General features: G+C 37.4%; 1 protein-coding gene across 4 annotated transcripts in view; it reads right to left on the reverse strand.

Annotated features, from left to right (window-relative positions):
• The window catches only part of slc4a11 (solute carrier family 4 member 11), a 409,353-nt gene that overhangs the window by 305,454 nt on the left and 75,930 nt on the right, over positions 1-27,969 (reverse strand). For 2 of the 4 annotated variants that reach the window (XM_061925141.2, XM_061925139.2), the window contains exon 1: positions 20,473-20,699. The exons of 1 other annotated variant lie outside the window; for it this stretch is intronic. In XM_061925141.2, coding sequence (XP_061781125.1) covers positions 20,473-20,509 — 37 coding nt within the window. In that variant the 5' untranslated portion in view covers positions 20,510-20,699. Of the gene's footprint in view, positions 1-20,472; positions 20,701-27,969 lie in introns of those variants that run through there. One more of the 4 variants, XM_061925138.2, reaches the window with a different exon arrangement.

Consider the following 27,969-nt stretch of genomic DNA (forward strand, 5'->3'; position numbering starts at 1 on the left):
TTATTACATACATACATATATATATATATATATATATATATATATATATATATATATATATATATATACACATATACATATATATACATACACACACATATATACACATACATACACACACACACACACATATATACAAAAATACATACACACACACATATATATATATACACATACATACACACACATATATATGTATATATATACATATACATATATGTGTATATATATATATATACATATGTATGTATATATATATATATATATACATATGTATGTATATGTATATATATATATATATATATATATATATATATATATATATACACACATACATACATATATATATATATATATATATATACATACATACATGTATATACATGTATGTATGTATATACATATATGTATGTATACTACATATATGTATATACATATATGTAGTTTTAATTTTAGACTGTGGCAAAATGTTCAACAAAAACATGCAACAGTAGCAACATAGTGGTTTTTTTTCCATGCAGGTTTTGGCAGCACAAGCTGGAGTTCCCTGACATTGAAAGACGAGCGAAACGAGGAAGTGGACAAAAAAAAAAAAGGCCAATGCGAGGATTTTCCTAATTGCCCACATATTCTCTTCCCGCCTCGGCCGCGTTCCTTCTTCCCTGGTCTGACATGTTCTCCATGCATACCCTGCAAGCTACAATACCCTAGTGTCCTGATTTGTACCCGTGACTGTACATAAGGCGCACCAACATCAAACCTCTGATGCTAAGCTAATAGTAGCAGGCTGGCTAAGGTTTCCCTCGACATTGGTAGTCGTGTGGCATACGCCGTAATCACAACGCGCTGCGGCTTCAGCAAGAACAACATGACGCAAGACTGCATTTTCATGCGCACAACACCACCATTATGTGTGTGTGCGTTTCCCTTTGATCCGTGTTACCGCGCTCAACATGGCCACCGACATCTTGCAATAATTAGTCGGCCGGCCAACATCCTTCTGTCACGTTCGGCAGAGGACAACAAAAGTGTCCAAAAGCCCAAACCCTTAAGATACGAGACGGGGACATGTTTGGAATGGATGACATACAAGGGCAAAAGTATTGGGACAGCTACATAAAGTACTTTGTTTGACCTCTGGTGCATCTTTTGTTTTCATCTGCGAGTGACGACAGAGGACCTGCTGTGGTTCTTCCATGCCAAACTCCTCTCAGCGTACATTTGCCTTGTGCATGGGGAACAGAAGCAGGTCTTCCCCCGAAGCCATCCCACCGCAACTGTCCAACACGTCTTACTAAGACACAGAATTGAGAACAGCAAGGACTCCACTAAAAACTGATGGTAGCCATTAGAGATGCGCGGATAGGCAATTTATTTCATCCGCAACCGCGGCAGAAAGTCGTCAACCATCCGCCATCCACCCGATGTAACGTTTGATCAGAACTGCACCCGCCCGCCATCCGCCCGTTGTTATATATCTAATATTAATAAAAAATAAAAAAAAGGGTGAAAACTACGCGAATTGCACCTTGTGCAGACAAGATTTTTCGATCGGACACGGAGGAATTAGCGATGTAAAAGACCACGTTGGGACAAAAAAACACAAGTCTAATGCCGTTGCTAGCGATACAAGTGGAAAACTTTCAACGTTTTTCGTCGCCCAAACAGATTCTTTGGATGTGATAAATGCCGAAGTTTTATTTACGGAGGCAATAATTGAGCATGGACTTCCAATCGCACTGGCTGATCACATGGGACAGTTAATAATGTAATGCAACCTTTAAAAATCATTACGCGGTGATCGCGATCCCAAAAATAAACTTTTCTTGCATGATAATGTCCAGAAAAATTCGCTTTATATTACTATAGAGTCCTTTTAACGAATGAGTTTGATGGTTTATCACAAACCTTAAATTAAAGAAGTCCTTTGTTCTCCTGCACCATGCATGCGCAATCCTGTCGGCTGTATTTCACAGCACGTCATACTGTTAAAAGTGTTTATACTATTTATACTTTCAATTAACAAATTGAAGTCTTGTGAAAGGTTGACAGGATAACTGGCATTAACTGTCAAAATAATTTCAAACTATTGAAGTTAGCTTACAGAATAAACATGTCAATCAACCCATATGATTTTTGCTGTAATATTTTTGTTTTGAAAAGTCACTGTGACTGATAGAAAAGTGATGGTTTTAGCAACATTTTAACCTGTCTGAATGCTAATAATCATTTTGCGTCGGGGGGCGAAGCCCTGAACCCTCCACCAGGACTTTGTCCTGGACCTACCGGGGCCTGCGGCCCTTGGACCCCTGTTACGAGCCCCCGGCCACGGGGGTGGCGGGCAGGTAAGCTGCTTACCTGCTGCGCGTGACGCCGGCCGCGGCGAAAGCGGACGAGGCGGGGTGTCGGTGCGGTGGGCGCGGTAGTGAGCCTGGACGTGCGTCGGACCCTTCTCGTGGATCGCCTCAGCTACGGCTCCCGGTGGGGCCCTCTCGGGGGAAGGGGCCTCGGTCCCGGACCCCGGCGAGGCGTCCCTTCTCCGCTCCGTAAAAGTGTCCATCTCTTTTCTTTTTTTTTCTTCTGTTGTGGCATATGCTGCAGGTGCCTGCTCGTTTTTCGTATGTGGGTAACAACATTTAACTATGTATATATATTTCCCAATTGGTTTAACTGCCACCCGCAAAAAAAAAAAAAAAAAAAAAAAAAAAAAAAAAAAAAATCTAATTAATCCGCCCGACCCGACCCGCGAGCGGATAAAATCTTATTTTTTTAAATTTCATCCGCCCGATCCGCGGATAATCCGCGGACTCCGCGGTTGTGTCCGCAAACCGCGCATCTCTAGTAGCCATTGAAGGAGTCGCCCCCTACTGGCCAACACACACACTGCAAGTGTAGTATCATACAGGCATGTGTGCACTATGCTCATTTGTAAGAATGAGCAAACACTGACGACGTGGAATGAATGAGTGTGTGTGTGTGTGCGTGTGTGTGTTTGTGTGTGTGTGTGTGTGTGTGCTGCCATAAATCTCCTTCATTGTTTTGTGTGTAAACCGTCAAATTATCGAGCTGGAATGAATGATAAGTGTGTGTGTGTCTTGTCTCGAGGTTTTATGATATTCCAGTGCTTGCTTGTGTGTGTGTGTGTGTGTGTGTGTGTGTGTGTTTGCATGTGTGTGTACTGTATAATAATTTGGATATGTGTGTGTGTGTTATGCCCAGATGGCTGCTCACAGGCTGCAGAGTGTGAGCTGCATTGCCAGCGGTGAATACTGATCACACACACACACACACACACACACACACACACGTCATCCATTTTCATACACACACACACACACACACACACACACACGCACACACACACACACAGAAAAAACTACTAAGTGACACTTGCACGCAGCAGCGTGTTTGCCACACTGCCAGCAGGGGGACTTCTTTGTATTTAGTTTAATTGGAATGTATCTGTGTTCTGGTCCCCACATGTCACCTGTCCACTCTGTGTGTGTGTGTGTGTGTGTGTGTGTGTGTGTGTGTGTGTGTGTGTGTGTGTGTGTGTGTGTGTGTGTGTGTGTGTGTGTGTGTGTGTGTGTGTGTGTGTGTGTGTGTCTTAATGACCTTCAAAGAGAAAGGCGGTGACAAGAGCTCAGCTCAGCGAGCATCAAAGAACATTTTCTTTTGTTTTGGTTTTTTGACACTCGTATGACTTGGTTTGGATCATAAATCAAAGAGTTGAAAGAAAAACAAAGACAAATTTAATATACGACTTATTTTTTAGTATTGCTATGAGTGGGGGCTCTTTTGGAACCTCACGATTTTTAGTAGATTTTTTTATTTTTTTTTCAAACTTGCCTTTGCTATTAAAATCAAATAAAATGAATGAAAATCAATGGTGTCATGAATTATTATTCTAATTAATTATATTTTTCTATGACAAAGGGCATGAAACATAAAAAACACAAAAATTGTATGTCGACAGATAAACCTGAAGTTGATCTAAAGATATCAGCTTTGAATATTGAAAATAAAATAAATAATATACGACTTATTTTTAACATTTTTATGAGTGGGGCCCTTTTGGATCCCCAAGATTTTTAGTTGTTTTTTTTCCAAACTGCCTTTGCTATTAAAAAAATTATAATAATGAATCAAAATCAATGGCGTCATGAACCACGGCTCCAATTACATCACATCAAATAATCTATACTTTGACATTTGTTTAGGGAGAAAACATTGTGCATTTTGTGTTTTTGCCATACAAAAAACAAAAACGTTTTTTTCTATTACAAAAAGGGCATAAAAGATATTAAAAAAACTTTATATCGACAGATAGACCTGAAGTTGATCTAAAGATATAAGTGTTTATTATTAAAAATAAATAAATAAATAAATGATATGACTTATTTTTAAAATGTTTATGAGTGGGGCCCTTTTTCTAAAACTGTATAATAATTGTATAATAATGAATCAAAATCAATGGTGTCATGAATTATTGACCTATTTACGGCTCCAATTACATCACATCAAATAATCCTCTTTGAGATTTGTTTAGGGGGAAAACACTGCACACAATGTGTTTTTGCCATTAAAAAAATAGTTTTTCTCTGACAAAAAGGGCATAAAACATGAAAAAAAACGAACTTTATATTGACAGATAGACCTGAAGTTGATCTAAAGATATCAGCGTAGAATATTGAAAATAAAAAAAATATTATATGACTTATTTAGAAAAACATTATGCAGGTCAACGGGCCCAACTAACTTGAGGGGAGCCTCTAAAGGTTAAAAAAAATCTATATATTGCTTTGTTTTGAAAATGAAAACTATAAAAATGGCCCCCACATGCTTTCATTTTCCAGTGTGCGGCCCCCAGTGTAAAAAGTTTGGACACCCCTGCTTTAGGAGGACATGATTGGCCCTCGTTTAGACCCTCATCGTCAACCTTGGCAATGTTAACATGTTTGCTCATAATAATGCTTTGATACTGGCCACAGTTTGACCCTGGAACAGATTGTTCCTTTTTTCACCTGCTTTTGTTATTTCGTTTTGAATACACACTGAGATGTAACAATCAAACGTCCTTTTATTTGGCCCCTGGAAATAATCATGTGTCAAGAAAGTGCTTGATCTTTTCTTACTAAATGTACTCCTTCTTTCCATTTGGACAGAAAAAAAATACATGAACTTCATGACGTTTTAACTTTATTGTATCCAATATTGCAACATATATTATATTATCATACCTTTCCAACATTATTTTTGTTAAAATAAAATAAATACCTAAATATTGACCTATGATTTCAAAGCAAGTTATTCACCCAACTGTACACTGTAAAAAATTAGATTACATTTCACAGTAAAATTGCCAGCATATTACTGTAACTTTGAAAAAAACTGCACTATTGATATGTACTGCAAAATCTGGTGATAGAGCTGCCAGTTTCTTACCGTAAAATCCACGGGTGTTGTTTTTATAACAAAAACTGGAAGCTGAGTTGCCAAAATTTTCAACAGCTGTACTGTTTTTTTTCCCTTCTCATTTACCCTAATGCTGTAAAACCCATCGAAAACTTTACAGTAAAATGTTGGTGAATAAGATGCCAGGTTTTTTTTTTACCGTAAAAAATCAGTGGTACTGTTTTTCCATTAACTTTAATTAAAAATAAATACTTAAATATTGACTCATGATTTCAAAGCAAGTTCCCCATTAAATTGTACACTGTAAAAATTACAATAAATTTTACGCAAAAATGTTACCAGTTTTTTACTGTAAAATTCTGGCGACTGTGCTGCCAGTTTTTTTTTACCGTAAAATCTACTGTTGTTGTTGTTTTTATAAATGTTTTACGTTAGTTGCCAGAATTTGAAAAAAAAAAAATATATAGTTGTACTGTTTTTCATTGTAAAACCCACCGAAAATTTTACAGTAAAATGTTGGCGACTAAGATGCCAGTTTTTTTTTTTTATCGTAAAAAATCAGTGGTACTGTTTTTCCATTTACTTTAAATAAAAAGAAATACTTAAATATTTACTCATGATTTCAAAGCAAGTTCTCCCTCAAATTGTACACTGTAAAAATGACAATAGATTTTACACAAAAAATTACGGTGGTTTTTACAGCATATTAAGTTAAAGTTAAAGTACCAATGATTGTCACACACACACTAGGTGTGGCAAAATTATTCTCTGCATTTGACCCATCACCCTTGATCACCCCCGGGGAGGTGAGGGGAGCAGTGGGCAGCAGCGGTGGCCGCGCGAAAAACCATTACGAATGTGTTTTACTGTAAAATTCTGGCGACTGAGCTGCCAGTTTGTTTGTTCTTACCGTAAAATCTAGGGTTGTTTTTATAAATGTATTACGGTAAAAACTGGCAGTTCAGTTGCCAGAATTGTAAAAAATAGTTATATTGTTTTTCCATTTAAATTAATTTTGAAAAAATAAACATTGTAAACTTCACAGTAAAATGCTGGCGACTAAGATGCCTTTTTTTTTTTACCGTAAAAATCAGTGGTAATGTCTTTCCATTAACTTTAATTAAAAATAAATACTTCAATATTGACTCATGATTTCAAAGCAAGTTCTCCATCAAATTGTCCACTGTAAAAATGACCATAGATTTTACGCAAAAACGTTACCATTGTTTTTTACTGTAAAATTCTGGCGACTGACCTGCCAGTTTTTTTACCGTAAAATCTACGGTTGTTGTTTTTATAAATCTTTTACAGTAAAAACTGGCAGTTCAGTAGCCAGAATTTAAAAAAAAAGTGTTTTTTCCATTTACATTAATGTTGTAATACCCACCGAAAATTTTACAGTAAAATGTTGACGAATAAGATGCCAGTTTCTTTTTTACCGTAAAAAAAACAGTGGTACTGTTATTCCATTAACTTTAATTTTAAAAAAATACTTAAATATTGACCTATGATTTCAAAGCAAGTTATTCACCCAACTGTACACTGTAAAAAATTATATTACATTTCACAGTAAAATTGCCAGCATATTACTGTAACTTTGAAAAAAACTGCACTATTGATATGTACTGCAAAATCTGGTGATAGAGCTGCCAGTTTCTTACCGTAAAATCCACGGGTGTTGTTTTTATAACAAAAACTGGAAGCTGAGTTGCCAAAATTTTCAACAGCTGTACTGTTTTTTTCCCTTCTCATTTACCCTAATGCTGTAAAACCCATCGAAAACTTTACAGTAAAATGTTGGTGAATAAGATGCCAGGTTTTTTTTTTACCGTAAAAAATCAGTGGTACTGTTTTTCCATTAACTTTAATTAAAAATAAATACTTAAATATTGACTCATGATTTCAAAGCAAGTTCCCCATCAAATTGTACACTGTAAAAATTACAATAAATTTTACGCAAAAATGTTACCAGTTTTTTACTGTAAAATTCTGGCGACTGTGCTGCCAGTTTTTTTTTTACCGTAAAATCTACTGTTGTTGTTGTTTTTATAAATGTTTTACGTTAGTTGCCAGAATTTGAAAAAAAAAAAATATAGTTGTACTGTTTTTCATTGTAAAACCCACCGAAAATTTTACAGTAAAATGTTGGCGACTAAGATGCCAGTTTTTTTTTTTTATCGTAAAAAATCAGTGGTACTGTTTTTCCATTTACTTTAAATAAAAAGAAATACTTAAATATTTACTCATGATTTCAAAGCAAGTTCTCCATCAAATTGTACACTGTAAAAATGACAATAGATTTTACACAAAAAAATACGGTGGTTTTTACAGCATATTAAGTTAAAGTTAAAGTACCAATGATTGTCACACACACACTAGGTGTGGCAAAATTATTCTCTGCATTTGACCCATCACCCTTGATCACCCCCTGGGAATTGAGGGGAGCAGTGGGCAGCAGCGGTGGCCGCGCGAAAAACCATTACGAATGTGTTTTACTGTAAAATTCTGGCGACTGAGCTGCCAGTTTGTTTGTTCTTACCGTAAAATCTAGGGTTGTTTTTATAAATGTATTACGGTAAAAACTGGCAGTTCAGTTGCCAGAATTGTAAAAAATAGTTATATTGTTTTTCCATTTAAATTAATTTTGAAAAAATAAACATTGTAAACTTCACAGTAAAATGCTGGCGACTAAGATGCCATTTCTTTTTTACCGTAAAAATCAGTGGTAATGTCTTTCCATTAACTTTAATTAAAAATAAACACTTCAATATTGACTCATGATTTCAAAGCAAGTTCTCCATCAAATTGTCCACTGTAAAAATGACCATAGATTTTACGCAAAAACGTTACCATTGTTTTTTTACTGTAAAATTCTGGCGACTGACCTGCCAGTTTTTTTTACCGTAAAATCTACGGTTGTTGTTTTTATAAATCTTTTACAGTAAAAACTGGCAGTTCAGTAGCCAGAATTTAAAAAAAAAGTGTTTTTTCCATTTACATTAATGTTGTAATACCCACCGAAAATTTTACAGTAAAATGTTGACGAATAAGATGCCAGTTTTTTTTTTACCGTAAAAAAATCAGTGGTACTGTTCTTCCATTAACTTTAATTTAAAAAAAATACTTAAATATTGACTCATGATTTCAAAGCAAGTTCTCCATCAAATTGTCCACTGTAAAAATGACCATAGATTTTACGCAAAAACGTTACCATTGTTTTTTTACAGTAAAATTCTGGCGACTGACCTGCCAGTTTTTTTACCGTAAAATCTACGGTTGTTGTTTTTATAAATCTTTTACAGTAAAAACTGGCAGTTCAGTAGCCAGAATTTTAAAAAAAAAAGTGTTTTTTCCATTTACATTAATGTGGTAATACCCACCGAAAATTTTACAGTAAAACGTTGACGAATAAGATGCCAGTTTCTTTTTTACCGTAAAAAAATCAGTGGTACTGTTATTCCATTAACTTTAATTTAAAAAAAATACTTAAATATTGACTCATGATTTCAAAGCAAGTTCTCCATCAAATTGTACACTGTAAACATGACCATAGATTTCACGCAAAAACGTTACCATTGTTTTTTTACTGTAAAATTCTGGCGACTGACCTGCCAGTTTTTTTTACCGTAAAATCTACGGTTGTTGTTTTTATAAATCTTTTACAGTAAAAACTGGCAGTTCAGTAGCCAGAATTTTAAAAAAAAGTGTTTTTTCCATTTACATTAATGTTGTAATACCCACCGAAAATTTTACAGTAAAATGTTGACGAATAAGATGCCAGTTTCTTTTTTACCGTAAAAAAATCAGTGGCACTGTTATTCCATTAACTTTAATTTAAAAAAAATACTTAAATATTGACTCATGATTTCAAAGCAAGTTCTCCATCAAATTGTACACTGTAAAAATGACCATAGATTTTACGCAAAAACGTTACCATTGTTTTTTTACTGTAAAATTCTGGCGACTGACCTGCCAGTTTTTTTTTACCGTAAAATCTACGGTTGTTGTTTTTATAAATCTTTTACAGTAAAAACTGGCAGTTCAGTAGCCAGAATTTTTTAAAAAAAGTGTTTTTTCCATTTACATTAATGTTGTAATACCCACCGAAAATTTTACAGTAAAATGTTGACGAATAAGATGCCAGTTTCTTTTTTACCGTAAAAAAATCAGTGGTACTGTTATTCCATTAACTTTAATTTAAAAAAAATACTTAAATATTGACTCATGATTTCAAAGCAAGTTCTCCATCAAATTGTACACTGTAAAAATGACAATAGATTTTACGCTAAAATGTACGGTGGTTTTTAAAACGTGTTACTGTAAATTGAAAAACCATTACCAATGTGTTTTACTTTAAAATTCTGGCGACTAACCTGCCAGTTTTTTTTTACTGTAAAATCTATGGTTGTTTTTATAAATGTATTACGGTAAAAACTGGCAGTTCAGTTGCCAGAATTGTAAAAAATAGTTATATTGTTTTTCCATTTAAATTAATTTTGAAAAAATAAACATTGTAAACTTCACAGTAAAATGCTGGCGACTAAGATGCCATTTTTTTTTTACCGTAAAAATCAGTGGTAATGTCTTTCCATTAACTTTAATTAAAAATAAATACTTCAATATTGACTCATGATTTCAAAGCAAGTTCTCCATCAAATTGTCCACTGTAAAAATTACCATAGATTTTACGCAAAAACGTTACCATTGTTTTTTTACTGTAAAATTCTGGCGACTGACCTGCCAGTTTTTTTACCGTAAAATCTACGGTTGTTGTTTTTATAAATCTTTTACAGTAAAAACTGGCAGTTCAGTAGCCAGAATTAAAAAAAAGAGTGTTTTTTCCATTTACATTAATGTTGTAATACCCACCGAAAATTTTACAGTAAAATGTTGACGAATAAGATGCCAGTTTCTTTTTTACCGTAAAAAAATCAGTGGTACTGTTATTCCATTAACTTTAATTTAAAAAAAATACTTAAATATTGACTCATGATTTCAAAGCAAGTCCTCCATCAAATTGTCCACTGTAAAAATGACCATAGATTTTACGCAAAAACGTTACCATTGTTTTTTTACTGTAAAATTCGGGCGACTGACCTGCCAGTTTTTTTACCGTAAAATCTACGGTTGTTGTTTTTATAAATCTTTTACAGTAAAAACTGGCAGTTCAGTAGCCAGAATTAAAAAAAAAAAGTGTTTTTTCCATTTACATTAATGTTGTAATACCCACCGAAAATTTTACAGTAAAATGTTGACGAATAAGATGCCAGTTTCTTTTTTACCGTAAAAAAATCAGTGGTACTGTTATTCCATTAACTTTAATTTTTAAAAAATACTTAAATATTGACTCATGATTTCAAAGCAAGTTCTCCATCAAATTGTCCACTATAAAAATGACCATAGATTTTACGCAAAAACGTTACCATTGTTTTTTTACTGTAAAATTCTGGCGACTGACCTGCCAGTTTTTTTACCGTAAAATCTACGGTTGTTGTTTTTATAAATCTTTTACAGTAAAAACTGGCAGTTCAGTAGCCAGAATTAAAAAAAAAAGTGTTTTTTCCATTTACATTAATGTTGTAATACCCACCGAAAATTTTACAGTAAAATGTTGACGAATAAGATGCCAGTTTCTTTTTTACCGTAAAAAAATCAGTGGTACTGTTATTCCATTAACTTTAATTTAAAAAAAATACTTCAATATTGACTCATGATTTCAAAGCAAGTTCTCCATCAAATTGTCCACTGTAAAAATGACCATAGATTTTACGCAAAAACGTTACCATTGTTTTTTTACTGTAAAATTCTAGCGACTGACCTGCCAGTTTTTTTACCGTAAAATCTACGGTTGTTGTTTTTATAAATCTTTTACAGTAAAAACTGGCAGTTCAGTAGCCAGAATTTAAAAAAAAAGTGTTTTTTCCATTTACATTAATGTTGTAATACCCACCGAAAATTTTACAGTAAAATGTTGACGAATAAGATGCCAGTTTCTTTTTTACCGTAAAAAAATCAGTGGTACTGTTATTCCATTAACTTTAATTTAAAAAAAATACTTAAATATTGACTCATGATTTCAAAGCAAGTTCTCCATCAAATTGTACACTGTAAAAATGACAATAGATTTTACGCTAAAATGTACGGTGGTTTTTAAAACGTGTTACTGTAAATTGAAAAACCATTACCAATGTGTTTTACTTTAAAATTCTGGCGACTAACCTGCCAGTTTTTTTTTACTGTAAAATCTATGGTTGTTTTTATAAATGTATTACGGTAAAAACTGGCAGTTCAGTTGCCAGAATTGTAAAAAATAGTTATATTGTTTTTCCATTTAAATTAATTTTGAAAAAATAAACATTGTAAACTTCACAGTAAAATGCTGGCGACTAAGATGCCTTTTTTTTTTTACCGTAAAAATCAGTGGTAATGTCTTTCCATTAACTTTAATTAAAAATAAATACTTCAATATTGACTCATGATTTCAAAGCAAGTTCTCCATCAAATTGTCCACTGTAAAAATGACCATAGATTTTATGCAAAAAACGTTACCATTGTTTTTTTACTGTAAAATTCTGGCGACTGACCTGCCAGTTTTTTTTACCGTAAAATCTACGGTTGTTGTTTTTATAAATCTTTTACAGTAAAAACTGGCAGTTCAGTAGCCAGAATTAAAAAAAAAAGTGTTTTTTCCATTTACATTAATGTTGTAATACCCACCGAAAATTTTACAGTAAAATGTTGACGAATAAGATGCCAGTTTCTTTTTTACCGTAAAAAAATCAGTGGTACTGTTATTCCATTAACTTTAATTTAAAAAAAATACTTCAATATTGACTCATGATTTCAAAGCAAGTTCTCCATCAAATTGTCCACTGTAAAAATGACCATAGATTTTACGCAAAAACGTTACCATTGTTTTTTTACTGTAAAATTCTGGCGACTGACCTGCCAGTTTTTTTACCGCAAAATCTACGGTTGTTGTTTTTATAAATCTTTTACAGTAAAAACTGGCAGTTCAGTAGCCAGAATTAAAAAAAAAAGTGTTTTTTCCATTTACATTAATGTGGTAATACCCACCGAAAATTTTACAGTAAAATGTTGACGAATAAGATGCCAGTTTCTTTTTTACCGTAAAAAAATCAGTGGTACTGTTATTCCATTAACTTTAATTTAAAAAAAATACTTAAATATTGACTCATGATTTCAAAGCAAGTTCTCCATCAAATTGTACACTGTAAAAATGACAATAGATTTTACGCTAAAATGTACGGTGGTTTTTAAAACGTGTTACTGTAAATTGAAAAACCATTACCAATGTGTTTTACTTTAAAATTCTGGCGACTAACCTGCCAGGTTTTTTTTACTGTAAAATCTATGGTTGTTTTTATAAATGTATTACGGTAAAAACTGGCAGTTCAGTTGCCAGAATTGTAAAAAATAGTTATATTGTTTTTCCATTTAAATTAATTTTGAAAAAATAAACATTGTAAACTTCACAGTAAAATGCTGGCGACTAAGATGCCTTTTTTTTTTTAACCGTAAAAATCAGTGGTAATGTCTTTCCATTAACTTTAATTAAAAATAAACACTTCAATATTGACTCATGATTTCAAAGCAAGTTCTCCATCAAATTGTCCACTGTAAAAATGACCATAGATTTTACGCAAAAACGTTACCATTGTTTTTTTACTGTAAAATTCTGGCGACTGACCTGCCAGTTTTTTTTACCGTAAAATCTACGGTTGTTGTTTTTATAAATCTTTTACAGTAAAAACTGGCAGTTCAGTAGCCAGAATTTTAAAAAAAAGTGTTTTTTCCATTTACATTAATGTTGTAATACCCACCGAAAATTTTACAGTCAAATGTTGACGAATAAGATGCCAGTTTCTTTTTTACCGTAAAAAAATCAGTGGTACTGTTATTCCATTAACTTTAATTTTAAAAAAATACTTAAATATTGACTCATGATTTCAAAGCAAGTTCTCCATCAAATTGTCCACTGTAAAAATGACCATAGATTTTACGCAAAAACGTTACCATTGTTTTTTTACTGTAAAATTCTGGCGACTGACCTGCCAGTTTTTTTTACCGTAAAATCTACGGTTGTTGTTTTTATAAATCTTTTACAGTAAAAACTGGCAGTTCAGTAGCCAGAATTTAAAAAAAAAGTGTTTTTTCCATTTACATTAATGTTGTAATACCCACCGAAAATTTTACAGTAAAATGTTGACGAATAAGATGCCAGTTTCTTTTTTACCGTAAAAAAAATCAGTGGTACTGTTATTCCATTAACTTTAATTTTTAAAAAATACTTAAATATTGACTCATGATTTCAAAGCAAGTTCTCCATCAAATTGTACACTGTAAAAATGACAATAGATTTTACGCTAAAATGTACGGTGGTTTTTAAAACTGTAAATTGAAAAACCATTACCAATGTGTTTTACTTTAAAATTCTGGCGACTAACCTGCCAGTTTTTTTTTTTACTGTAAAATCTATGGTTGTTTTTATAAATGTATTATGGTAAAAACTGGCAATTCAGTTGCTATAATTGTAAAAAAAATATTTGTACTGTTTTTCCATTTAAAAAAACATTGTAAATTTTAAAGTAAAATTCTGGCGACTGACCTGCCAGTTTGTCCGCGTACATAAACAGTAATACTGTTTTCCATGTACTTTAATTTGTTGTAAAAACACTGTATATGTTACAGTAAAATTCTGGTAACACGGTTGCCAGTTCTGTAAAATCTAAATATGTTTTTACAGTGTACGTTAAAAAAATATTTAAGGCTGCAAACTAATCGGTAGCTTCCTCGATTATTAAAACAATAAAGAGCAGCAGTCCTATGTTTAGTGATTTTTAAAATGAAAGCGGTCGGCATGCCTGGACGTGGATCTCTGCTCCTCTTTACACGATGCAAGAAACACGTTTAATGTGCACCACCTGGGATTTATCTACGGAAAAATCACGTAACGATTACAAGTACGGTTACGTTCCGATACAGTAAATCACTTCTTTTTACACCTGCAGGACGGGAAATAATGTTAAAATTGGACTTGTCTGTGTTTATCATACAAACCCCGTTTCCATATGAGTTGGGAAATTGTGTTAGATGTAAATATAAACAGAATACAAAGATTTGCAAATCTTTTTCAACCCATATTCAGTTGAATATGCTACAAAGACAACATATTTGATGTTCAAACTGATAAACATTTTTTGTTGTTGTTGCAAATAATCATTAAATTTAGAATTTGATGCCAGCAACACGTGACAAAGAAGTTGGGAAAGGTGGCAATAAATACTGATAAAATTGAGGAATGCTCAAGAAAAACCTTTCTCAACCAGCTATTGCAAGGAATTTAGGGATTTCACCATCTACGGTCCGTAATATCATCAAAGGGTTCAGAGAATCTGGAGAAATCACTGCACGTAAGCAGCTAAGCCCGTGACCTTCGATCCCTCAGGCCGTACTGCATCAACAAGCGACATCAGTGTGTAAAGGATATCACCACATAGGCTCAGGAACACTTCAGAAACACACTGTCAGTAACTACAGTTGGTCGCTACATCTGTAAGTGCAAGTTAAAACTCTCCTATGCAAGGCGAAAACCGTTTATCAACAACACCCAGAAACGCCTTTGGCTTCGCTGGGCCTGACCTCATCTAAGAAGGACTGATACAAAGTGGAAAAGTGTTCTGACGAGTCCACATTTCAAATTGTTTTTGGAAACTGTGGATGTCGTGTCCTCCAGATCAAAGAGTAAAAGAACCGTCCGGATTGTTATAGGCGCAAAGTTGAAAAGCCAGCATCTGTGATGGTATGGGGGTGTATTAGTGCCCAAGACATGGGTAACTTACACATCTGTGAAGGCGCCATTAATGCTGAAAGGTACATACAGGTTTTGGAGCAACATATGTTGCCATCCAAGCAACGTTACCATTGACGCCCCTGCTTATTTCAGTAAGATAATGACAAGCCACGTGTTACATCAACGTGGCTTCATAGTAAAAGAGTGCGGGTACTAGACTGGCCTGCCTGTCGTCCAGAACTGTCTCCCATTGAAAATGTGTGGCGCATTATGAAGCCTAAAATACCACAACGGAGGCCCCCGGACTGTTGAACAACTGAAGCTGTACATCAAGCAAGAATGGGAAAGAATTCCACCTGAGAAGCTTAAAAAATGTGTCTCCTCAGTTCCCAAACGTTTACTCAGTGTTGTTAAAAGGAAAGGCCATGTAACACAGTGGTGAACATGCCCTTTCCCAACTACTTTGGCACGTGTTGCAGCCGTGAAATTCTAAGTTAATTATTTTTTGCAAAAAAAAAAAAAAAAAAAGTTTATGAGTTTGAACATCAAATATCTTGTCTTTGTAGTGCATTCAATTGAATATGGGTTAAAAAGGATTTGCAAATCATTGTATTCCATTTATATTTACATCTAACACAATTTCCCAACTCAAATGGAAACGGGGTTTGTACATTAATTTATCTGCCTTAAATAGATTTCTTTTTTTGTCTCTCATTAACACATTATGATGGGACTGTGTGCATGTAGCTTGTCGTTACAACGTTGTCCAGTAGATGGCAATGTTGCCATGTATCACATAAATCACAAACAGTGCAAAGGGTGAAAATGCTAACAGAACGCAGACAATAACTATTTTTTGCAGGTTTACTGCCAAGAAGTTGTTTGGTCTGTGTAACATTTATTTGGTCTCTTGTTCTTGAATTTATGATAGGCAGTGCTTTTTATTCAAACATTATTGGACAAAATTATTATTTTAAAGTAGCATATTTGGTTATTTATTTTAGTTGCACAGTCATGCACTTTAGTTCCTACCTGTTGTTTTCGTACAACCGAATAGGGAATGGACTAGGGATGAAAAGTAAAGATGAGCGTGGCGAAGGACGACGGTTTGTTTGAAAAATTCCCCAAAAACTGCCATACTGTCGATGTGATAATTTCTCCGCTCTCGGCAGCACGCATTTTTACTTTCTCTTCTCACTCCATGCAGAGAATCAACAGCTAGACAAAAAGGCGGTGCAACCAAACGTGATCGTTTTTACTGTTACGCGATTGGCTAGTTAGCGTGCCCCTACCATTGCTCACTGACCACTTCCTGTTCTGCAACCAACCTTGCTTCATAACTTCCGGTTTCCATCCATCCATTTCTACCTCTTGTCCCTTTTAGGGTTGCGGGGGGTGCTGGAACGTCCGGATTCATCCGACAAAAAAAATATTTCTTAAAAATCTGTTTTAAAAAAAATATTTAGAAAAATTATTTATTTATTTATTTTTTATATATATTTTTACAAGATATTTATTTATACATACACACACACACACACAAATATATATATATATATATTGTATATATATATATTTTTTTTTTAAATTATCAAACACATTTTTTTAATTGATATTGATTACGTGTTTATCGCAATATATATTGATATTGTTTTATAGGCCCGGCCCTACTAAACCCTTTTTAATTCCAACATGAAAGCACAACTTGCTCTTCTCAACGAGCAGCGGGTGCGGCTGTGGGCCCCTAACCCCATCAAAAAGCACCAACACGCTCAGTCTTGTTTATGACATATAAGAAAAACAAAAAAACTAACAAAAGTTTATTTGTGTATCTACACCAGGGCGCTCAAAATCTATTCCCAAGTGGGCCGGACTGGTAAAATCATGGCCTGATAACTTAAACATAAAGACAACTTCAGATTGTTTTCTTTAAAAATGATGAAATGCTCCCATTGGTGTTAATTAAGGTAATTTAATCATTTTCCTCAACTGATGTTTATTTTGTACATGTCATGTGCAATCATGTAAAACAAAACTTGTCAATTTGGACTCATTTCATGAAACGCACATGAAGTTATTAGAAAGGGATACATACAGGTAAAAGCCAGTAAATTAGAATATTTTGAAAAACTTGATTTATTTCAGTAATTGCATTCAAAAGGTGTAACTTGTACATTATATGTATTCATTGCACACAGACTGATGCATTCAAATGTTTATTTCATTTAATTTTGATGATTTGAAGTGGCAACAAATGAAAATCCAAAATTCCGTGTGTCACAAAATTAGAATATTACTTAAGGCTAATACAAAAAAGGGATTTTTAGAAATGTTGGCCAACTGAAAAGTATGAAAATGAAAAATATGAGCATGTACAATACTCAATACTTGGTTGGAGCTCCTTTTGCCTCAATTACTGCGTTAATGCGGCGTGGCATGGAGTCGATGAGTTTCTGGCACTGCTCAGGTGTTATGAGAGCCCAGGTTGCTCTGATAGTGGCCTTCAACTCTTCTGCGTTTTTGGGTCTGGCATTCTGCATCTTCCTTTTCACAATACCTCACAGATTTTCTATGGGGCTAAGGTCAGGGGAGTTGGCGGGCCAATTTAGAACAGAAATACCATGGTCCGTAAACCAGGCACGGGTAGATTTTGCGCTGTGTGCAGGCGCCAAGTCCTGTTGGAACTTGAAATCTCCATCTCCATAGAGCAGGTCAGCAGCAGGAAGCATGAAGTGCTCTAAAACTTGCTGGTAGACGGCTGCGTTGACCCTGGATCTCAGGAAACAGAGTGGACCAACACCAGCAGATGACATGGCACCCCAAACCATCACTGATGGTGGAAACTTTACACTAGACTTCAGGCAACGTGGATCCTGTGCCTCTCCTGTCTTCCTCCAGACTCTGGGACCTCGATTTCCAAAGGAAATGCAAAATTTGCATGGTTGGGTGATGGTTTGGGGTGCCATGTCATCTGCTGGTGTCGGTCCACTCTGTTTCCTGAGATCCAGGGTCAACGCAGCCATCTACCAGCAAGTTTTAGAGCACTTCATGCTTCCTACTGCTGACCTGCTCTATGGAGATGGAGATTTCAAGTTCCAACAGGACTTGGCGCCTGCACACAGCGCAAAATCTACCCGTGTCTGGTTTACGGACCATGGTATTTCTGTTCTAAATTGGCCCGCCAACTCCCCTGACCTTAGCCCCATAGAAAATCTGTGGGGTATTGTGAAAAGGAAGATGCAGAATGCCAGACCCAAAAACGCAGAAGAGTTGAAGGCCACTATCAGAGCAACCTGGGCTCTCATAACACCTGAGCAGTGCCAGAAACTCATCGACTCCATGCCACGCCGCATTAACGCAGTAATTGAGGCAAAAGGAGCTCCAACCAAGTATTGAGTATTGTACATGCTCATATTTTTCATTTTCATACTTTTCAGTTGGCCAACATTTCTAAAAATCCCTTTTTTGTATTAGCCTTAAGTAATATTCTAATTTTGTGACACACGGAATTTTGGATTTTCATTTGTTGCCACTTCAAATCATCAAAATTAAATGAAATAAACATTTGAATGCATCAGTCTGTGTGCAATGAATAAATATAATGTACAAGTTACACCTTTTGAATGCAATTACTGAAATAAATCAAGTTTTTCAAAAAATTCTAATTTACTGGCTTTTCCCTGTACTTATGTGCGCCCGGAAAATGTGTCGCCAGTCATGAATCAATGTAGATGATTAAAAGCATTTCATTGTGTAGAAATGTGACATTAGCTACATTAGCAACAACATATTTGACATTCAACAATCCACTAAAAAGCAGGACGTGTTGCCTCTATCTTAACACGCACGTAGCTCCGCCCCCTCTGAAGTCATGCGATTTGCAATTGCGACATCCGGTGGACACATCTAGAACAGCAGTTCCTTTCATTCCGAAATGTCAGCAAACTCGTCTGGCGGGCCGGGCCGTACGTTTGACACCCCGGCCATCCAAAGCCGTGTTTTTTGCTGACTTTTAGACAACGACGTCATCTCGCCTGCGCAAACGTGCCTAATAAAGAGGCCCCGGGGGGGTTTGGGGGGGTAGGGCAAGTCACGCGGCGGAAAATTCGGCGCCCTGGTGCGGGTCAAGGTCACGACCCACCACTGAGGCGACCACCTGCGGCAGAACCCCGGTCCCTCACCTAAATTAAAGGTTTGAGTGTGTGTGTGTGTGTGTGTGAGTGCGTGGCAAACCTTTGCGTAGACACTTTCACGCGCACATGCTAATTAGCCAATGCAAATGACTCCTGTTACCCCGTCACGCACACAAAAACGCGCGCGCGCGTGAGAGCAACGCGTCTCACACACACACGCGCGCGCGCTAATATCAACGTGAAATTATTCTGCAGGGTACATACTCGTGCACACACTCTCGAGATTATAATTCTGTCTCACGTGCGCGCACGTACGCAGACAAAAAGCAAAGTGAGGAAGAGGAGGAGGAAGAGGCAGCCGCATCGCACCTCCAAACGGACTCTATAGAGCAGTGGTCCCCAACCTTTTTGCAACTGCGGACCGGTCAACGCTTGGAAATTTGTCCCACGGACCGGGGGGGTGGGGTGGTTTTTATTTATTTTTGTTTTGTTTTTTTTGTCATAAAAAAATACAATCATGTATGCTTACGGACTGTATCCCTGCAGACTGTATTGACATATAATGTAGGAAGCAGAATATTAATAACAGAAAGAAACAACCCTTTTGTGCGAATGAGTGCGAATGAGTGTGAATGGGGGAGGGAGGTTTTTTGGGTTAGTGCACTAATTGTAAGTGTATCTTGTGTGTTTTTATGTTGATTTAATTTAAATTAAAAAAATATATATATATATATATTTTTTTTTAAATTTCCAATCGATCCACAGACCGGTGCAGGGCCGCGGTTCCCGGTGGTTGGGGACCCCTGTAGAAGACCTCTGTCACCAACACGCGTGCGAGCGGAAACACACACGCGCGCGCGCGCTCACCAGCTGCTCGTGCAGGTCAGCCAGGTAAAAGGTGTGCGCGCTCCCGACGCACAACACGGCGAACGAGGGGGGGAAAAAAGAGGGGGGGGGGGGCATAAAATAAAAGAAGTGAAAGATGAGTGGAAAACAACAAGTCACAAACATCTGGCGGGGAAGTGGGTAAAAAACAGAGGTGTCGGGAAGAAGGGAACCCCGAGGTTCTCCCCAGTGGAGGGCGGGGGGTGTTGCACGGCGTCCACTTACCCAACGGCACGAAATGAAGAACTTTGTTGGTCTCCATGGCTGAGCGTGGCGGCGTGGAACGCTCACACAAACACACTCACACTTCCTCTCTCCGACCGCCTCCCACCCTCCGCCCTCCCCCGCGAGGAGTCAACCCATCATGGTGGTGTCATCCCGGGCTGATGAGTGCCAGATCACTCCTGCTCTCTCACCGGGTCTTCCTCGCTCCGACTGCCCGCTCAGACAACACTCAGTGACTCAGCCCTGGCTGCGCCCGCTCGCTACAAACCCGCCGCCGGGTCCTAGTGCCTGCCGCTCCGGCGACGGTCCTCCCTTCCCCCGGGACTGTCACATTCCGCCATCTCGTCACGTCGCCGTCAGGACACGCCCCTCCCCCAAAGAGGACGGGATGACGGGATGCAACATGTTGTGGGGTGTCACAGCGCGGCTCCGCATACTTTGTGCGTCAAGGTCAAAGTGTCGCGTACGCTTGTTAAAGCTGTTCACAACTGATTAGGGCCCGCAATGGGACATAAGGACCTATTGTATTTGTAAGGTTTTATTAGGGCCCGCAATGGCCCATTGCAAAAGGACTCCCACAGGGAGTCCTTATGCAATGGGACATAAGGACCTATTGAATTTCTAATGTTTTTTATTATTAGGGCCCGCACGGCCCATTGCAAAAGGACTCCCACAGGGAGTCCTTATGCAATGGGACATAAGGACCTATTGTTTTTCTAAGGTTTTATTAGGGCCCGCAATGGCCCATTGCAAAAGGACTCCCACAGGGAGTCCTTATGCAATGGGACATAAGGACCTATTGAATTTCTAAGGTTTTATTATTATTATTATTATTAGGGCCCGCAATGGCCCATTGCAAAAGGACTCCCACAGGGAGTCCTTATGCAATGGGACATAAGGACCTATTGAATTTCTAATGTTTTGTATTATTAGGGCCCGCACGGCCCATTGCAAAAGGACTCCCACAGGGAGTCCTTATGGAATGGGACATAAGGACCTATTGTTTTTCTAAGGTTTTATTAGGGCCCGCAATGGCCCATTGCAAAAGGACTCCCACAGGGAGTCCTTATGCAATGGGACATAAGGACCTATTGAATTTCTAAGGTTTTATTATTATTATTATTTTTCTTCCGCCGCCTCTTTGAGCACTAATTTGACCCACTTAACATGCTTCAAAACTCACCAAATTTAACCCACACATCAGGACCTGCGAAAATTGTCTTTTAATAAAAAAACCAAACTGCAAAAATCAAAATTGCGCTCTAGCGCCCCCTAGGAAAAAAATAAACTAGACTGCCTGTAACTCCCACTAGGAAGGTCGGAAAGACATGAAACAAAATTCTCTATGTAGGTCTGACTCAGACCTAACTTTCATAATGGTACATTCTCGGGCTAAAATCAACAGGAAGTTGGCTATTCCCCCTTCAACACAAAAAAGTACTAAAAACAGTCACTTTTGCCTCTTTTAGCTGTAATTTGACCCCCTTAACATGCTTCAAAACTCACCGAACTTAACACACACATCAGGATTGGCTAAAACTGTGATCTAATGAAAAAAACCTAACCCCAAATCTAAAAATTGTGCTCTACAGCAATTTTTTTATAATACGCACAAAAAACTGCTCCTCGGATGAAAAATCTGACTAAACTGCCTGTAACTCCCACTGGGAAGGTCGGAGAGAGATGAAACAAAAACCTCTATGTAGGTCTAACTTAGACCTACCTTTCATAAATTGACAACCCCCAGCAATAATCTACAGGAAGTTTGCTATTCCCCCTTCAAAACAAAATTTTTGTAAAAACCCGTCACCTTTCTTCAAACATTATCTCCTCTGAGCGCGTTTGTTGTTTCGGCTTCAAACTAACACAGGAGAGAGATTAAACTCTTCTGATTAAAAGTTGGTGAAAGAGTTGTGATACCTGCTCCGGTTTTGATTTTATGACCCTTCAAAGACCCGCTGCACTGATGCTCCTGCGGTGCTGTTTTTTTAAGATGGCTGCTCAAAAGCAGGAAGCACCAACGTGCCCACACAATGCAGACAAGGTAGGTACACTAGACAAAAGTCTTGGGACACTTCAGACTAAAAGTAGACAAAAGTATTGGGACACTTAGGACTAGCACCTGCCAAAGACGCGGGCCCGAACAACGCTGCTTGCAGCTTTAATTATTATTATTATTCTTCCGCCGCCTCTTTGAACACTAATTTGACCCACTTAACATGCTTCAAAACTCACCATATTTGACCCACACATCAGGACCTGCGAAAATTGTCTTTTAATAAAAAAAACAAACCGCAAAAATCAAAATTGCGCTCTAGAGCCCCCTAGGAAAAAAAAAAACTAGACTGCCTGTAACTCCCACTAGGAAGGTCGGAGAGACATGGAACAAAAACCTCTATGTAGGTCTGACTTAGACCTAGTTCTCATAATTGTATGTCTTCGGGCAAAAATCAACAGGAAGTTGGCAATTCCCCCTTCAAGACAAAAAAGTACTAAAAACAGTCACTTTTGCCTCTTTGCGCTGTAATTTGACCCCTTTAACATGCTTCAAAACTCACCGAACTGAACACACACATCAGGACTGGCAAAAACTGTGATCTAATAAAAAAACCTAACCCCAAATTCAAAAATTGCGCTCTACAGCAATTTCAAACTGTAATTTGACCCACTTAACATGCTTCAAAACTCACCATATTTAACCCACACATCAGGACCTGCGAAAATTACATTTTTTTAAAAAAACCGAACCCCAAAACTCAAAATTGCGCTCTAGCGCCCCCTAGAAAAAAAAAAAACTAGACTGCCTATATCTCCCACTAGGAAGATCGGAGAAACATGAAACAAAAACCTGTATGTAGGTTTGACTTACACCTACTTTTCATAATTGTATATCCTCGGGCAAAAATCAACAGGAAGTTGGCAATTCCCCCTTCAAGACAAAAAAGTACTAAAACAGTCACTTTTGCCTCTTTGAGCTGTATTTTCACCCCCTTAACATGCTTCAAAACTCACCGAACTGAACGCACACATCAGGACTGGCAAAAATTGCGATCTAATAAAGAAACCTAACCCCAAATTTAAAAATTGCGCTCTACAGCAATTTTTGAATAAAACGGAGAAAAAACTGCTCCTCGGAAGAAAAAAAAGACAAAACTGCCTGTAACTCCCACTGGGAAGGTCGGAGAGACATGAAACAAAAACCTCTCCGTAGGTCTCACTTAGACCTACATTTCATTATTCTTCTTTTTTCTTTACTCTTCCGCCGCCTCTTCGAGCACTAATTTGACCCACTTAACATGCTTCAAAACTCACCATATTTGACCCACACATCAGGACCTGCGAAAATTGTCTTTTAATAACAAAACCAAACTGCAAAAATCAAAATTGCGCTCTAGCGCCCCCTAGGAAAAAAAAAAAACTAGACTGCCTGTAACTCCCACTAGGAAGGTCGGAAAGACATGAAACAAAATTCTCTATGTAGGTATGACTCAGACCTAACTTTCATAATGGTACATTCTCGGGCTAAAATCAACAGGAAGTTGGCAATTCCCCCTTCAAGACAAAAAAGTACTAAAAACAGTCACTTTTGCCTCTTTGCGCTGTAATTTGACCCCTTTAACATGCTTCAAAACTCACCGAACTGAACACACACATCAGGACTGGCAAAAACTGTGATCTAATAAAAAAACCTAACCCCAAATTCAAAAATTGCGCTCTACAGCAATTTCAAATTGTAATTTGACCCACTTAACATGCTTCAAAACTCACCATATTTAACCCACACATCAGGACCTGCGAAAATTACCTTTTTTTAAAAAAACCGAACCCCAAAACTCAAAATTGCGCTCTAGCGCCCCCTAGAAAAAAAAAAAACTAGACTGCCTATATCTCCCACTAGGAAGATCGGAGAAACATGAAACAAAAACCTGTATGTAGGTTTGACTTACACCTACTTTTCATAATTGTATATCCTCGGGCAAATATCAACAGGAAGTTGGCAATTCCCCCTTCAAGACAAAAAAGTACTAAAAACAGTCACTTTTGCCTCTTTGAGCTGTATTTTCACCCCCTTAACATGCTTCAAAACTCACCGAACTGAACACACACATCAGGACTGGCAAAAATTGCGATCTAATAAAGAAACCTAACCCCAAATTTAAAAATTGCGCTCTACAGCAATTTTTGAATAAAACGGAGAAAAAACTGCTCCTCGGAAGAAAAAAAAGACAAAACTGCCTGTAACTCCCACTGGGAAGGTCGGAGAGACATGAAACAAAAACCTCTCCGTAGGTCTCACTTAGACCTACATTTCATTATTCTTCTTTTTTCTTTACTCTTCCGCCGCCTCTTCGAGCACTAATTTGACCCACTTAACATGCTTCAAAACTCACCATATTTGACCCACACATCAGGACCTGCGAAAATTGCCTTTTAATAAAAAAACCAAACCCCAAAACTCAAAATTGCGCTCTAGCGCCCCCTAGGAAGAAGAAAAAACTACGTTGCCTGTAACTCCCACTAGGACGGTCGGAAAGACATGAAACAAAATTCTCTATGTAGGTATGACTCAGACCTAACTTTCATAATGGTACATTCTCGGGCTAAAATCAACAGGAAGTTGGCAATTCCCCCTTCAAGACAAAAAAGTACTAAAAACAGTCACTTTTGCCTCTTTGAGCTGTAATTTGACCCCCTTAACATTCTTCAAAACTCACCAAACTAAACACAAACATCAGGACTGGCTAAAACTGTGATCTAATGAAAAAACCTAACCCCAAATCTAAAAATTGCGCTCTACAGCAATTTTTTAATAAAACGGACAAAAAACTGCTCCTCGGAAAAAGAAAATTACAAAACTGCCTGTAACTCCCACTGGGAAAGTCGGAGAGACATGAAACAAAAACTTCTCCGTTTCATAAATTGACAACCCCCAGCAAAAATATACAGGAAGTTTTCTATTCCCCCTTCAACACAACATTTTTGTAAAAACCCGTCACCTTTCTTCAAACATTATCTCCTCTGAGCGCGTTTGTTGTTTCGGCTTCAAACTAACACAGGAGAGAGATTGAACCCTTCTGATTAAAAGTTGGTGAAAGAGTTGTGATACCTGCTCCGGTTTTGATTTTATGACCCTTCAAAGACCCGCTGCACTGATGCTCCTGCGGTGCTGTTTTTTTAAGATGGCTGCTCAAAAGCAGGAAGCACCAACGTGCCCACACAATGCAGACAAGGTAGGTACACTAGACAAAAGTCTTGGGACACTTCAGACTAAAAGTAGACAAAAGTTTTGGGACACTTAGGACTAGCACCTGCCAAATACGCGGGCCCGACCAACGCTGCTTGCAGCTTTAATTACTACATGTTATTGTAACCATATGTGTTTGAAATGATTATCATGTCCAAAATATGAAATAGTTGGCCTTTTCTGTGGTATTAATGTGATTGTACAGCACTGGTGTAGATGCGATGTTGATGTGCTAAAACAGGAGTCTTTTAGCACTCCTTATAACACATATATACATATATATAGTATATATACAAACCCCGTTTCCATATGAGTTGGGAAATTGTGTTAGATGTAAATATAAACGGAATACAATGATTTGCAAATCATTTTCAACCCATATTCAGTTGAATATGCTACAAAGCAACATATTTAAAGTTCAAACTGATAAACATTTTTTTCTTTTGCAAATAATCAACTTAAGAATTTGATGCCAGCAACACGTGACAAATAAGTTGGGAAAGGTGGCAATAAATACTGATAAAGTTGAGGAATGCTCATCAAACACTTATTTGGAACATCCCACAGGTGAACAGGCAAATTGGGAACAGGTGGGTGCCATGATTGGGTATAAAAGTAGATTCCATGAAATGCTCAGTCATTCACAAACAAGGATGGGGCGAGGGTCACCACTTTGTCAACAAATGCGTGAGCAAATTGTTGAACAGTTTAAGAAAAACCTTTCTCAACCAGCTATTGCAAGGAATTTTGGGATTTCACCATCTACGGTCCGTAATATCATCAAAGGGTTCAGAGAATCCTGAGAAATCACTGCACGTAAGCAGCAAAGCCCGTGACCTTCGATCCCTCAGGCTGTACTGCATCAACAAGCGACATCAGTGTGTAAAGGATATCACCACATGGGCTCAGGAACACTTCAGAAACCCACTGTCAGTAACTACAGTTGGTCGCTACATCTTTAAGTGCAAGTTAAAACTCTCCTATGCAAAGCGAAAACCGTTTATCAACAACACCAGCCAGAAACGCCGTCGGCTTTGCTGGGCCTGAGCTCATCTAAGATGGACTGATACAAAGTGGAAAAGTGTTCTGTGGTCTGACGAGTTCACATTTCAAATTGTTTTTGGAAACTGTAGACGTCGTGTCCTCCGGACCAAAGAGGAAAAGAACCATCCGGATTGTTAGGCGCAAAGTTTAAAAACCAGCATCTGTGATGGTATGGGGGTGTATTAGTGCCCAAGACATGGGTAACTTACACATCTGTGAAGGCACCATTAATGCTGAAAGGTACATACAGGTTTTGGAGCAACATATGTTGCCATCCAAGCAACGTTACCATGGACGCCCCTGCTTATTACAGCAAGACAATGCCAAGCCACATGTTACATCAACGTGGCTTCATAGTAAAAGAGTGCGGGTACTAGACTGGCCTGCCTGTAGTCCAGACCTGTCTCCCATTGAAAATGTGTGGTGCATTATGAAGCCTAAAATAGCACAACGGAGACCCCCGGACTGTTGAACAACTTAAGCTGTACATCAAGCAAGAATGGGAAAGAATTCCACCTGAGAAGCTTAAAAAAATCCAGAAAGTGCCAACAATACTCCATTTACATGTCGTGACCTGAAATTGAACCAAATATGAGTGATATTGTTATTATAAGCGCTAACGCAGACAGACTATTTCAGCAGTGCATTGATAGCAGTGAGCTAATGCTAGCTTACGCTCAGGGCCGGCCCCGTGGCATAGGCCGTATAGGCAAATGCTAAGGGCGCCGTCCATCAGGGGGCGCCACGCAAGTGCCACAAATGTTGGAGAGAAAGAAAAAAAAAAGAGAAAAAAAGTTGGTACTATTATTTCTAAATACAAAAAATAATCCCACGTTAATTAAAATGCAAAGTAAAGCCTATTTAATAGAAATAGTATTTGTTACAACACTCCCCCCCCCCCCTTCCTTCCCGTATCATGACTCTTTTTGGACGTCACCACGTCAAAAAATCAACACAAGATGTAAAACGGCCAAAACTGTCAGGTGCCCAGGGAAGAAAAAAGAGAAAAGAAGAGGAGGAGAAACGAGAAAAGACAGAGGTAGCAAGTAGGCAACGTTAGCCTACATGAAATTATTTGTCTGTTACAGAATGTGATAGTAACCTGGCTTTTTAGCATTAAGCTAATGTTACATGAGTCGGCAATTGCTAATCAATAAATAGCTAGTTCTGGTTTAACGTCGGGTTAATATTGTGGAGGGGGCTAAATT

Source organism: Nerophis lumbriciformis, linkage group LG29 (assembly GCF_033978685.3).
Source record: "Nerophis lumbriciformis linkage group LG29, RoL_Nlum_v2.1, whole genome shotgun sequence".
In the NCBI taxonomy this organism is placed as follows: domain Eukaryota; kingdom Metazoa; phylum Chordata; class Actinopteri; order Syngnathiformes; family Syngnathidae; genus Nerophis; species Nerophis lumbriciformis.